At 45.9% G+C, this 14,178-nt stretch overlaps 1 protein-coding gene across 3 annotated transcripts in view; it reads right to left on the reverse strand.

Annotated features, from left to right (window-relative positions):
• Positions 1-83: 83 nt before the first annotated feature.
• The window catches only part of znf608 (zinc finger protein 608), a 39,376-nt gene continuing 25,281 nt past the window's right edge, over positions 84-14,178 (reverse strand). For 2 of the 3 annotated variants that reach the window (XM_076046949.1, XM_076046950.1), the window contains 7 exons: positions 10,365-10,452; positions 6,137-8,588; positions 4,656-5,127; positions 4,089-4,261; positions 3,776-3,926; positions 3,461-3,517; positions 84-2,202 (listed from right to left, as the gene is read on the reverse strand). In XM_076046949.1, the coding sequence (XP_075903064.1) occupies positions 2,183-2,202; positions 3,461-3,517; positions 3,776-3,926; positions 4,089-4,261; positions 4,656-5,127; positions 6,137-8,588; positions 10,365-10,452 (3,413 nt within the window). In that variant the 3' untranslated portion in view covers positions 84-2,182. Of the gene's footprint in view, positions 2,203-3,460; positions 3,518-3,775; positions 3,927-4,088; positions 4,262-4,655; positions 8,589-10,364; positions 10,453-14,178 lie in introns of those variants that run through there. The other variant, XM_076046951.1, reaches the window with a different exon arrangement.

Consider the following 14,178-nt stretch of genomic DNA (forward strand, 5'->3'; position numbering starts at 1 on the left):
ACCTTTACCGAGAGTTATGATTTTCCATTCTCCCTCTCAAAGATCACGTGTAAGCAGAAAAAAAAATCACAGACAAAACTATATGTATATATAGATATATAGATATATATATATAAACATCCTTTAATCATGATTGCCAAACATATGAATTAAGGCATATACAGTATAAAAAAGCAACAGCAGGTTTCATGTCGACTTCTGTGTTATTGAATGGATACACCAGGTGAATGAAATGAACTTAACAAGCAGCTTTTATCAGACAACACGTGTCTCCCAAAAGATGACAGCGTTTTGTAAACAGAGTTCATAGCACTATATTCAAGTAATAGAATGATCACTGATACGATGCAGGTAAGGTGTTGTGTAAGTGAGGCAGAGCAACTGATAGACAAGTTTGGACCCTCTGGATTGGACACCTCCATCTCATGAAAGCTTTTCTCCTGTGTGTGATGTGGGCGTTTACATTTCACCTCGTTATGCTACATTAGCTTAATGAGAAAAATCTTGAGTAAACCCTCAATCGCATTGACTTGGAAGTGTATATTAATTCAATTACAAGGGTTGCTAATTTACCAGCCATGTAGAACTCGAATTGGATCAAACCTAAAATAGCAGCATGTAACCTTTCGCACATTTAAACCATTTTGGGTTTGAATGTGTATTATTTGAAAGTAACTTTAAAAAAAAAAATCACTGCAGCATTACGACTGAGTTATATTTGGATGTAAGAAACCAATTTGATGCCACCGTGTCAGTGTGTTAGGTTAGTCTTATTTCTCCCTGCCTGGGTTGTGATTTGAGATGCAGCCTGAGATTTGTGTCTTTGTGCAACTGTCCTGCTTGCTAGTTAGCTTAGTGTAACTGGCACACACACAAAAAACAAAAAAATATCTCTTATCATCCACTGTATTACATAATGATTTTGGAATTTGAAATAATCCTGGTGTGCAAATCCCTAAACCGAATGGAAATGCTTCAAACATAATGGCTCTGCCTATCAGGGACTCTGCAGTGAGCTAGTTAGCTTGTTGAGGTCATGGGAGCAGGAGCAGGGCAAGGAATTGTGGGACTCCCAGTGATGGGGCATCCTCTTGAGTGTAAAAGTCACCTTTTCATGGCTGGATATGTCTGTGCTACATCCTGAATGATTTACTGAAGTCATCGGCTCAAACTACAAATCAAATTTCTATGGCTCAACCGATGTTGATACCGGGATTTCATTCTTGCAGTTGTCTGCTTTAGAAGAATAGTTTTTGGAAGCCAAAACGAACATACTCACCGGTCTCTTGTGAGATGTTCAAAATTAATGAAGCCAGTGGGAAAAGAGCCTGGATTTGAAGCTGTGTGTTATGTGATTTCAGAAAGTTATTGGCCTCGCCCTGCCGCTGCTCCCACGCACCGCTGATGGAGGTCAACACGGGATACAGTAAAGCATGTTAGTGCTCTGCCATGAATCTGTACAGAATATATACATCACTGGGTTCCTACATGGCACTGGGCAGGTAGATGTGAAGGTTTACTCTCACATAAAGACGGTACAATCAACATGGTTACGCTCAAGTACAGGTTAAGTTATACAAATGTAGCTTCAGCACTATGGAGGGAGGAGGACCACTTTGATAATCATAATAATAAGGATAATAATAGACTTCTTTAGCATCCTACAGCCGCTTCCTTCCCAATAGCTATTTAAAAAAAAAACGAAAAAAAAACAACGATCAACACTCTAAAGATAACTGCCAGTCATCTTCAATACATTCAGTCATATCATCATCATAATACACTATGATTAATGTGCATGTTATCAGGCCGCAGCAGGACTGAGTGCACGTTTTGACATTTTGTTTTGTTGTTGTTTTTTTCTCACACATGCCGCCTACGTCTGTCAAAATCCTGCAAAACTGAAAGCTTCAAAGTCCACAAACCAGATTCATAAAGAGAGTTTGTCCTTCAGAGAGGTCCAGATCCTGCTTCCTGTCCCTCCGTCGGCTCAGCCCGTTCTCCAACTGACGCGTTATAAAACAGATGGTTGTCATTCGTAAGAAATAAAGGAGGTCTTTTTTTTTTTTTTTTTTTTAATTGTTCTGTTTTCTGCCTCTCAGCGAGGCAAAGCTTATTCAACACCATGGAATTGATGTCTGATAATTCTGCCGTTCCTCATGTGAGACGTGGTCACATGGTCCTACTTCTTCCCGTCGCTCTCTACGGAGACAAGAGGACAGCAGAGAAGGACGGCTCAGGCACAAGTGATGTTTAAAACGACTGCGAGTGCTGAGATCGCCCGCCAGCTCCAACAGACACCGGGGACGTGTTTGCAAAAGAAGCATCGTCACAACGCTTAAAATGTTCGGCCTTGTCTGAACCAACTGCTGGTCCATTTTAGGAGTTTACAGGCCCACTGTGTAAGATGAAGTCATGGTCAGAAAGCAAAATGTAAACACTCTTAGGGTCAATGCTGTTATCTGACGTCCCACACCATCTTAAATCGTTCCTATCAAAGCTGTGATTTCAGGTCGGAATCATGACAGTCTGAGCCGATCCATGTTCAGGATCTTTTTCTTTCCTTTTTTCCATGACATGATATTCCAATTTCATGACAGGATTACTGGCACAACATGGGAAATGTCAAGGAGCTGTTGAGAAGCAGTAAATCATGATCACACTTGCAATCTCATCCAGTTGCCGTGCAAGGTTGCAGCATGTGATCAAACATGATTTTTGTTAGCACGTAAAACAGCTTCAGAAGAGAAACAAAAGGGGGTGGGAAACTCTTTTTGGAATAAACCAAGTAATCAACGGCAAATATGTTTTTAGGAAGACAAGATAACTTGAGCTAAAATAAAATGCTTTGTTGGAATGACTAGTGATGTTTAATCATCAAACATTAGTGCTTGTGAATGCCGCTTTTGTCTTTTATGGAAAAACTCCCGGCACGTCTTCATTTCCCAGCAGCTGCGAGTCTCCACTGTCACATTAATCTGCTCTATTTCACAGCAATTACCCATTTATAGATAACTGCAGTCCTTGCAACAGCAAGGTAATCAGCACATTATGCTTTTTAACTGTCTGCCGTTCTGTCTTTGTGGTGTTTCACAATTATGGGGGAGGGAAAAAACACGGCATTGATATATGACTCAGGACAAGTACATATGGAAATCACTGCAAAGCAGATAATCATCTGCTGAAACACAATTTAAGAGACACAATGTGAGCCTCAGAGAGGCGATTAGGCACTGAGATGTTATTCCAGGATGTAGAGGTTTAGAAATTTGATTTATTAAGCCACCAGATGTCTGAGGCACAAGTCAATTCTTCTTCTCGAGTTTAATTTCGAAGACAGAGGGACTTTACCGCATGACGTTCAGATTTTGTCGGTATGAGAGAACGGAAAGGAGCTGGAGAAAAAAACATTTTGACCATTTATTAATCATTTAAAATTGTTTGTGGCTTTTAAACTGACCTGCGGAGGGGTGTCCTGACACCTGCTGACTGGAGACCAGAGATCTGGAGCTCAACCCTTCAACAAAAAGGAGAAAACAGAAACATGTAAAAAGCCAAAACAATGCAGTGGAAAATAGGAATAACACTAGGTAATGTGCATATCGATCCGCTTTAAGATAGATTACATTTAGCTATATGTATAAATATATATTTATGTATATACATATATAAAAAATAAGTTTTTTGTTGCTATTCAGACCTCAGACCAAAACAAGTCATAAAATCATTCTCCTAAAAGGAAGAAATAACAACTACTCATTGAGTTTGAGTGTACCTTGATAGATGTCGTACTGTCCTGACATCAGATTGTAGCTCATACCCAGGTGGGTGTGATGATGTGTGTGGAGGTGTCGGGCAAATGACACATGGCTCCTCTCCCCTCGCTCGGCCTCCCTCTCGCCCTCGGGTGAGCCCTTCTCGCCAGGCTGGGTGGAAACACACACACACACACAAGTTTACTACATTTACGTTGTGATTCTTGAAGTGTCACAATGTGGCATAAAGCATCAGGAAAATGTTTTTTATCCCCGTCATGCAAGAGACAAAGGTGAGGCAGCTGTGTTTGTGTGCAGTGGGCGGGGCCTCACAGCAGGTGATTTCCCGTGGTACTGATGGCTCTGCTGCTGCAGCAGCTCCATGGCTGAGGACGAGGACGAGTCGGCGCTCTGCTTGCCGCCCACCACCACTCCACCTCGGCCCGGCGGAGTCACCTCCGATTCCTCTCGGCCCGCTGTCTTGCCATACAGGGGGTAGTGGAAGCCTGACGGCGGGCACAAACGACACAGATACGCACACGTGCGCAAAAACAGCCAAACAGATGTTCATTCATGCAGTCACGAAAGATGCTGGAGGTTGTTTATCATGTTTAGAGCAGCATTTTAAAGTAAAATGAGAGGAGTTCAGCTAAGTGGTTTAGCTCTGCCTTTATTTGAAAGTAATTCTTGTAGATTAAATCCTTTTGGTGAGAGAGGAGGAGAAGAGGAAAAACTCTACCCCGCTATTATTGTTATATAACCCAGTGTCAGTATTAGAGTCTACAGTAATTAACCACGCTTGGCACAGCTGCCACCACTGATTAAAAAAAAAAAAAAAATTACACAAGAACCATAAGAGTCTGAGGCCTCTGGCCACGGATCGTCTCCTCGGACTCTTACCTGGGTAGTTGTGGACCAGGGTTGGGGAGACCCCTCTGTAGGAGGCAGCGCCACTCTCGCACATGGCGAGGTAGGGCTGGTAGGAGGAGTGCTGGTACTGTATGTAGGGCTGCTGGGGCGTCATGGGCGGAGACACAGCCACCCGGGCACTCTGCGACTCCTCGGAAAGACTCCCCAACGCCTCCTGCTCCTGCTCGTCCAGACTCTCCAGCCTCTCAGACTCCTCAGCATCGATGCTGGGCAGACGGCCGTGGGGGGGTGCGTGGAGCCGCAGCTTCTTGCCATCGCCGCCCCTCTCTCCGCCGCCTCCACCTCCTCCCGAGGTCATCTTTGCCCCGGTGGGCTCCGCTGTAGCCCCCCATTCTTTCCCCCTGTCAGCCTCGCCCTCTTCGGCCTCCTCTCCGTGTTGACTGTGTAGCTCTGAGTATTTGCTGTGAACCAGGCAGTGAGCCCAGGCCGGGCCGTCTGAGGGCTAGATTGATGGGGACAAGTGTTGGTGCTAGTTGCAGTGTTTCCCCTATAATTCTTTGTTAACAGTGGTGGGTGAGAGTCTTTTTTTTTTGGTCAGTTCAACTTCAGTCCACGTCTTTGTCCCAGTTTTTAAATATATATAAATGTGTCTATTTTGTGTTTTTTGGTGAACAGGAAGGACTATTGGTAGCTCTTATTTGTACATTTTTACCAGGAATGAAAAATTACTTGCTGCGGTGGCCCACCGCTGCTGAATCACTATAGAGGAAACACTGGGCACTTGAGTGAACAGAACCATAAACAGACCATGTACCACTGGCTCTCGGTTTGATGTTGATGGAGGATGACGACGACGACGACTTGAAAGCAGGTGGTCATTCACAGGTGGAATGTGAGTAGCGTGGGTCCCTCCCAATGACACAAACCAAGGCATGTTGCACACGTGACCACTGACACAATTCAGGTCCAACCCAAAGCAAATACCACCCACCGCCCTCAAACAAATAAACACCTCCATTCACTTCACTCGCCAATCGTTTAACATGACCCAGCATGACTCGAGTTAGAGCGGCTAGCTGCATCATGAGATGACATGGTTAAAAAAACAAACAAAACAAACAAAAACTCAATCAAGCTTCATGAAAAAGCAGCAAAAGTTGAGCATTAGAGATTATCCTTTTTGTTTATCTTTATGTGTTTACGTTTCACATTTACAGCTAAAAAGAATTACACAGTTCCCAAATTGATTCTTACTCCTAACATTAAAAACATTGGCATCCATCAAACCAAAACAACAGGATCTTGATTTTAACGAAAACGACTAGCGTCATATGTACCAAAGGAGAGTTAGAGCACCACAGACGCCACACGGTCTTTGCTGTTAGCACCTATCAGTTTGGCTGAACACAATGTGTGATTAATCTCTTTGCGACACTCAACAACAGTCGTTAAAGCACACCAACAACACCATCAGCGGCGGCGGCAGGTTATAGACAGAGGGAGAAACTTACACTGGAAAACGAAACATTTGAGTCCAGATCTGTCTGACTGTTTGGGTTGTGGAGTGACGATGAAGAGGAGGAGGAAGGTGACTTGATGTCGTCACAGTCCTTCACGGACACCTGGTGCTGGTCCACTATAGCGCTGTGCACGGTTTTCAAGCCCAAACTCTGTCCCCTCTCTCCCCTTTCACTCATATCCATGTAGGAGAGGATAGGTTTTGGACAGCAACCTTTCGCACCATCTGGACCTTTGCTTAGAATTGGTCCGCCGGCTGACCCACTGATTATGTGTTTATCGTCCTCACCGTCTCTCGCCCCCTGAACCCTCTGCTTGGCAGTGTGCGTCTGGTCGCAGCATTTGGAGGACAGTAACAGTTTCTGGTCCATGTACAGCCCCCTGGAGTACTGTCCGTAATACAGTGACTGGGCCAAGGCGGTCTGGGTCTGACTCATAGCCAGCTGGAGCTGAGACTGGGGTGGCCCGTCACCTTTCTTTGAGTCTGAGAAGTCGTGGGACGAGCTTTTGTCATCCTCCTTAACATCTTCCTTTCTGTCTTTCCCTTTGCCATCAAGGGCAGAGCTCTTGTGGAAAGAAATACTGCTGCTATTTTGCCTGTCGGACGGCATGTAGCCTTGAAGGTAATAAGGCTCATAGCCGTGGTAATACGGGGACTGGGATTCTTTCGATGATGGAGTCGATGCGGTGGGTATGGATTTACTCTGGTTACCATGATGGCTATTTGAAATAACCTCTGAAGAAGTTGAGGAGCTAGACTTTGATCTGATTCCATCAGAGCGACATTCAGATGATCCGCCATCGTCCCCGGCATCTGAGATGTCGGAATAAGCCGGGCTGTTGTTCTTACTGTTACTGTCGGCTGCTGCAAGGCAACCACTGCCTGAGTCTATTCGCGATGAGCCGCCAATTGAGGGACTGGGGGCGTTGTCAGTGAAGGTGTAAACCTTGTCAGCCTCAGCTCTGATACTGGCCATCCTGCTCTCCTGCGTCTCAGTTACCCCATTCACCACATCCTGCTTGCTGAGGTGCTCCTTGAGAAGGCTTCCAGAAATTTCCTTGACAGCCATTTTAGAACTACAATCTTCTATTTTGATTCCGTTGCTGTCACCGTTAGGTGTCCTGGTTGGGGCATCCTTATTGTGTTTGTCCTTCAGCCTGCGTTTCTCCTTTTTCCTGGTCTCTTTGGTGCAGGTAACCAGGGTGGCTTTGACAAGGTTGGGTTCCACAACGATGCTTAGCTTTGGTTTGATGGGTTTCAGGGGAAGGTTTTTACTGGTGAGGCCCACAGCTGCCATGGGCGAAGGCTGCTGTGAGGTGGCAGTATCACCAGTGGCGGAAGGATACGCTGTGTTCGGTATGGCAATTAGCTTTGGAGGTGCAGGTGCTGGCGCAATTGGTCGATTGGTCCGGGACTTTGAGAGCTTCTCAACCTTCCCGTTGGCCTTCTTGCCTTTGTCACATGTGCCTCCCTTCTTGTCGATTAGACCCTCTGCCTCCAGCTTAGGCATCTCCACTGTGGAATTCCTATCTGGTACCATGCAGTTCTCAAGAACCACGGTCATGTTGGAGATGATGGGCAGATTGCTCAGGTCGTCAATTAGCCCATCTTTAAGCAGTGAGGTTCGTCTGGTCTTGGAGTTAGCTGTTGGTGTGTGGTCAGTACTGAGGAGTAGTCTCCTGTTCTTAGGAGATCCCACCGTGGTCACCTTATATAGAGGAGCAGGTTTCTTCGAGGAGCTGTTGGTACTTGCGCTGTTTGTCTCAGAGAGGTCATAAGTCATGTTGCTGATTGTGTCCTCGCAGTCTGACAGGCGCTCCTCACTCTCCGCATCCTTCATGGGCTCCAGCTCAGGTTTCCTCTGCTCCTCAGCCTCCAGGTGTGCATGCGTCTGGTGGTAGCGTAAGCCATTGATGTGCTTGTAGCGCTTAGTGCAGTTGGGATGGGGGCAGTCGATGAGGATGGGCGGTGGAGGTGGCGATGAGGCACAACCTCCCCCGGGGTCCATGAATGAAGGGTCGGATTTGCCCTGTGGTGTGGATGGGGCACTGCGGGATTTGGCTCGGATCCTTTTCCCATTCCCGTTTTTAATGTCCTCAGACGAGACTAAGCTGAGGTCAAGGTCAGCCGGTGGCTTGTTCTTCCGTTTCCCCGTGGGAAGAGAGCTGCTGTTGGCAGGCTTTACCTCATCCACAGTGAAAAATGAAGACGGTGTCCGGCAGTTGCTGTTCATGAGGTTGAGGCTCGCCCGTCGTCCCTTGCTGTGGATCGGCGCAGCGGTTCCAGTCACGCCGCCTCCTCGGCTCCTGTGCTGCGACAGACCTCTGACTTTGGCGGTAGAGGCCGGCTCAACGCAAGGTCGCTCGGCCATGGCCATTCGCATCCTCTTCCCCCGGCCCCGCCCACCCGGCATTTCTGGGTCACTGGAGGGAGACTCACAAAACCTGCAGAATTGGACAAAAATAATGGAATTTAGAAGAGTTTTCTGTAATAGGCTAAAAAATCTCATGATCGAAAGTCATCCCCCGGGGCTGGAAGTTTGTGTTCTTCTTGATTTGTTTTTAAGAACTGCAGGGACCCTACAGATTGTCATTCAAGGCTCTGGTGGACCACTTAACAGGATTAGAAAAATAATATTTTTTACTACAGTGTATATTTTCCTTTGAAAAACAAAAACCGCCAAAAGAAAAAAGCTTTTGGAGTCAACAGTTCTGTTTTGATATTGAGGGACTTTGTATTCTCATACGCTCCTGTAGCTTTGAAGTCTTTTGATGTTGTTTCCCAAAGTGTCTCATATTGTTACACCGGAGGTGATTTTCCAGGCTCGCACAGTGTTATTTATATCAAAAACCCGTCAGTGTCTTTGAGGAAAAAGCACTGCCTTATATTCATCTACACTTACGTGTCAGATATGGATCCTGACAAGTGCTGAGACTGTGCTTGGACAATTTGTGTGTATGTGCTGACCTTGAAAAGACTAGTTTGATTGTGAAATACCAAACCAACAAAGTATTGCGCATTTCACAGCATTTCATCTTCTGCGGTCTGAAATCTTCTGTTTGTCGTTGCCTTTTTGCGTGTCTCCTTTCTGTTGTTGGTGTTCATCTGATGACTCGGTTTGGTAGTGTAAAGTCATACTTGTTTCAAGTATGTTTTCGTACCATTTTGCATAATTTATTGATATTTTAATCATGTTGAGAATTTTAGGGGGGAAAAAGGATTAATGTATTCCATTAGAAGAAAAATTCCCCAACTCCTGCCTTCAAAGCAAGATCATCTGTAAGGCTCTTTAGTGGCTTTCATTCTTATGGCCAAACACAAATGGATTTGGCAGCTCAACAGAAGCGACTGCCCACTTCTCTGTTAGCAAACACTCTGATTGGCTGACCTCAGATAAACGCTGTTGCTCCTTCACTCGCCCACTTACTCACTTAGCCTGCCAGTAGCGTGTGCAGTGCAGCTGAAATGCTCAGACCTGTCAAAGCAAATCTCCAAAAATAAGATCCAACGTTTGTTTTGCACCTCAGTCACCCCCCTCCTCCATCTTGAAAGAGAGTGTGCAGCAATGAAGATGAAGCAGCCTGCAGGCATGACACACTTTAGCTCATTAGCTGTTGGAGCTTCATTTGTTTGGTGTATTCAGGTTGGGAAGATTCTATTTTACACATTTAAGTGTGCATACGAAAACAAAAAAAGACATTCAAAGAGTGCGTATTTTCATTGTGTGACCTTTCTTTTAATCTGTTCAAAGCAGAGAAAATCTGTATACACAAACATGGAATAAGACATTAAATCAGTTTTCTCTATCTTTAAATAGTTGTAAAAACACTTTGTGACACATATCACGTCAAGTAGCTCCAAAGCAAACGGTCCTCTGTCTAAGCGCCTCAGATTTGTTAGGCTGCAGGGAGAACGCTAAAAAGAAGTGAAAATAAAAGCAATTCCCTCTTTGCTTTTGTGAACTGAGCTGTAATTACCATGACAACGTTCACGTCCATTCAAAAAGCAATAATTGAGAGTTGTTTTTTGTTTTTTTTTAGCTCAGCATGTGGAGACTGCAACATTTTTCATTTTGCAATTATGAAAAATGACTCACTGTATTTTAAAATGGTTGCAAGGCAGAGAAGAGCCAGTAGAGCAAGCAAAGACTTAATTGACAGACGTCTCTTATTTCTGGGGTTGATTTCGCAAACAGGACAGCAAAGCAATTTTTGTCTCACCTCGGAGGAGCCCAGTCGTGTTTGGTGCAGTCGAGCAGCGTTCCCACGTACGTTCTCTTCCTCCACGTCACATTCACCACCAGCACACCTGTCAGTCACACAGCGCAGAGGAAGAGCAGTCAGAGCTACATCAACAAGGAGCACGACTTCCGAGCCAGGCAGGTTGAAAAGGTCGGGCAACGTTTGTTTCCCATTATGGCATCCTCCACTGGCAAAACAGCAATCAGCCTGCGAGCCTTCGTGATATTCAAGCAAGTAAGCAAAGAGATAAGAATGTAAGAATGGCGTGAGAACGACGTCTCAGGAGGCTTCCCGACTTTCTTTAGAGCTTTTTCTGTGAACGCATCCTCAGGCCGCAAAGGAGAAACACGCTTTAAATAAATGCCAACATAGAGTAAAATGGATATAGCCAATATAACCCTAACTCCTGGGGGTCGCTTTCAGTTACTAGAACTACAATACCATATTGTCTTGCCAAGGGGACAAAAATCAGTGGAAAAATGTGCATTTGCCACAGAACTCTGCTAATGTACAAAACTGGTTTAGCTTTATTGGCTCAGCGGACGTTTGTTGCTTCAAATGGCAGGTTGGGGAGGAAAGGAGCGCGAGCGTGAAGCGCAAAGAAATTCTTTGTTTTGGTTTGACATGCAGTGCTCGGCTGCGCTCTCTGCCGGTGTCGAAAACAACGCACTGCCCCTTCAAAGCCCCACAGACGGGTCTCATTTATCTTGTGGGTCTAATGAGGAAAGTAATGAAACATCAAGGGCAAGACGTGCACGTATCAAAAGAGCAAAGAGGAAACAACCAGGAAGGAAACAAGCAGGACAGAAGTCGCTCCTTCCTCTAAGCCCTTTTTGTCTTTAAAATGGTTTAAGCTGTCAGTTACAACATGCAAAGTTGCAGATAAACTGAAGGTAGACAGTCCTTCAATCCTGTCAGATTTTTTGTTAGTATTTTATTGCAGCTCGGGAGGAAAACTTTAGGCTTGAGCTGTAAATCTGAGGCCTGACTCGCCCTCAACCATGACAACACAAACACCCCCCTCCCTACCTCTCCTCTCCCCTCCTCCCTTCTCGCCCCTCCTCTCCCCCTCTCTCTCTTGCAGGCTGACATTTGAAAACCATTAACCTCCGTTTTGTGATGTGCCGGCGGCAATGTCGAGCAAATCAAATTTCGGGATGCATCGCAGCCCTAAAATGAGGTTTGACTGCGATGCACGACTTCTTGATCTTCAATTAAGCCCGATGGTTCTGCCGCCGCCGCCGCCGCAAAAACACTCCAGCAGACAGATTAAGGCCGGGAGACTCTGCCAAGTGAGTGGCTTGTGCTTAAGTGTGGAGATTGGGGCAAAGTCGCGTTTTGAGGTCCTAATGGCTCCAATCAATTGACTGGACCGACCTGCTTAGTTACCAAATTATTAATGCTTTTATGCACTTCAAAATCGGTCAACAATCGGTCGCCAGGGGACTGTGGAAGAATACTCAGGGACCCCTTCTCACGTTCTTCATCCTGAGTCAGCACCCTCGGGTAAACGATTAGGGGTAACAAGACTGAGGGTCAACAGAGGAGTTGGTCCTCTTTGCTCAGGTGTCCCCCTGAAGCCTCATTGGACGGTCAGCGTGACAGCATTTCTATTTTTGGACAGTGTGACTCTGTCTCCTCCAAGATTGCAGGCAGTCATGAGTGTGGTGTTCCGCAGAACATGACATAAAAAAAAATTAATTAAGCACGCATGTTTTATTTCTTAATTATTTTCCTTATTGCGATCAGCCAAATTCCAAATAAACCGATTAAAACAACTGCAAAGACCTAAAACTTTCCTCTGTAAGCTTTCACTCCGTCCTTGTGAGACTCTTTCAAAACAGCCGATTCTGCAGAAAGAGAGAAAAAAAAATCAAAGAGAAAAGATCCAACGGGCTCTCCAGTTGAGCTTTCTCCTTTTTTTTTCACGCCACCGCTGCTACTGACGCCTCTTTGCTCTCCAAGTATTTTCCCCAGTCATTTTTTTTAACTGCTGCTGCTGCTGCTGTTGCTTCCTTTCAACTCACACATTCTCTGCAGCTTTGCAGCGCCGCGGCTGACAGAAAATTACATCTTTCCGCAGTGGCAGAGAGGTGTGGAGAGTATTTGAGGTTAATAACCTGACCCTCCTCTGTGGTCGGGTTCAGCCAACCGGAGCGCTTTAGCGAAAGAGTGGGAGAGGGCAGGTGATATTCTAATGTGGCTTTCCTTCTTCTTTTTTCCTTCAAAATTAAAGGCCCAGCATGCGACGTTGAAAAAGATCTCTTGGTATAAAATGGGGAAAAAAATCGTGCAAGAATGTCTTTGGTTAACAAGACATAAACGACTAACTCAGGTGCACTATTTACAGCACTTGAGATGAGGCAGAGAGTGAATGCAGCAACTCCATGCACAGCTGGAGCAAGATGTTTATTTTTAGTTGCCTGTGGTCAGGGCGGGGCTACCCTGAACCAATGAGGTTTTCGCTCGCTTTGCAGCCAAGAGAGAGAATCAAACACAACAAAAGCAGAGCAAAAGCCGAACCCTAACCCCGGCTAGCAAGCCTCAGCTCTAATGCTAAGACAGCAGTTTGCTGGCTGTGGCAGTCAAGGACTTCATAGATCCTGATGCAGCTCCGGCAGTCTTGCCCTCCGACAGACAGAAGACAAACGAGTCTGCGCCCATAAACGGTTCGGCTATTAATTCTGGGGGAAATTACATCTTTATGCTACTTTAAGGACCTTATAATTAATTTGTCCTCTGGTTTCCTTTCAGACCGTCTCAGAGTCGGCCGAGTTCAGCCGAGAGACAATCACCACCTGATTTGAGCACTTCAGACTGCGGCCTCCTGCAGAGGCGGGAAGAGGGCGGCGACCGCCGCCGCCGTCTCCTCTCTCTCGCCTCGTTCCAATTAGCATTTCGCCTAATTAGCATGCGACCTGCGTCTCCTCCGGCGTATCCCTCCGCCGTCTCCAGCAAAAGGGGGCGGGGCCATACCCCTCCACCTCCTGGGAGAACTAGCCTGGATAAAACCACAAAATAACAACCTGTTTTTTCTCTCTTTCTCTTTCTGATTCTCTTCGGCTCTGACTCCATCTGCTCCAGTCATCCTTCTTCATCCCCTCTGTCTGCCGCTGCTCCATCTTTACATTCCTCTCCATCCTCTCCGCTCACCTCCTCCTCCTCCGCCTCCACCCCCTCCCGGCGATGCCGGAACACAGACAAGCCTCATTCTGTCCGTCTCTCACTGCACTCACTATCACTTACACCCATCTATCCCTCCGTCCTGTCAGCCTGCTCAGGCACCGACTGAATCCATTTTCACAGATTTGTCCCTCCTTCATCCACTCAGTCTTTAGCCTTCAGGCTCTCGCCGCTGTATATTGCAATGTATGCTTAGCTATTGTATTCTTCCTTGTGTAACCTTTATATGTTGTCCTCACTGACAAATGTGGGAACAAGCCTAACATCTCAACTGAAGCATTTGTGATTATTTCTGTTTTTTTTTTTTGGTTTTATATCAAAGGACAAATGGGAAAAACACAGCTGCACTCCTTTCGGTCGTCATGTTCAACTTGATTAGAGATTCTCTCTGATTTAATTCGTCTCTGTGGCTCCATCACAGGCATCTTTTACTTTTTTTGTTCCCGTCGCTTTTTAGAAAGAGCGCTAAAGCACACACTTCTGGATATAAGCCTGTGATGTCACAAAGGGCAGCAAGGCCTCTACCAGGTTAGCGACAATGTACCCTGGCCAGGTGTTGGCCCCGCCCTCTGGTCGCCCTGTTTTTGACCCCTCACAAACCCGGTGGAAG

The sequence above is a fragment of the Nelusetta ayraudi genome, unplaced genomic scaffold, assembly GCF_046127955.1.
Source record: "Nelusetta ayraudi isolate G7.1 ecotype Tasmania unplaced genomic scaffold, CSIRO-AGI_Nayr_v1 ptg000092l, whole genome shotgun sequence".
Classification (NCBI taxonomy): domain Eukaryota; kingdom Metazoa; phylum Chordata; class Actinopteri; order Tetraodontiformes; family Monacanthidae; genus Nelusetta; species Nelusetta ayraudi.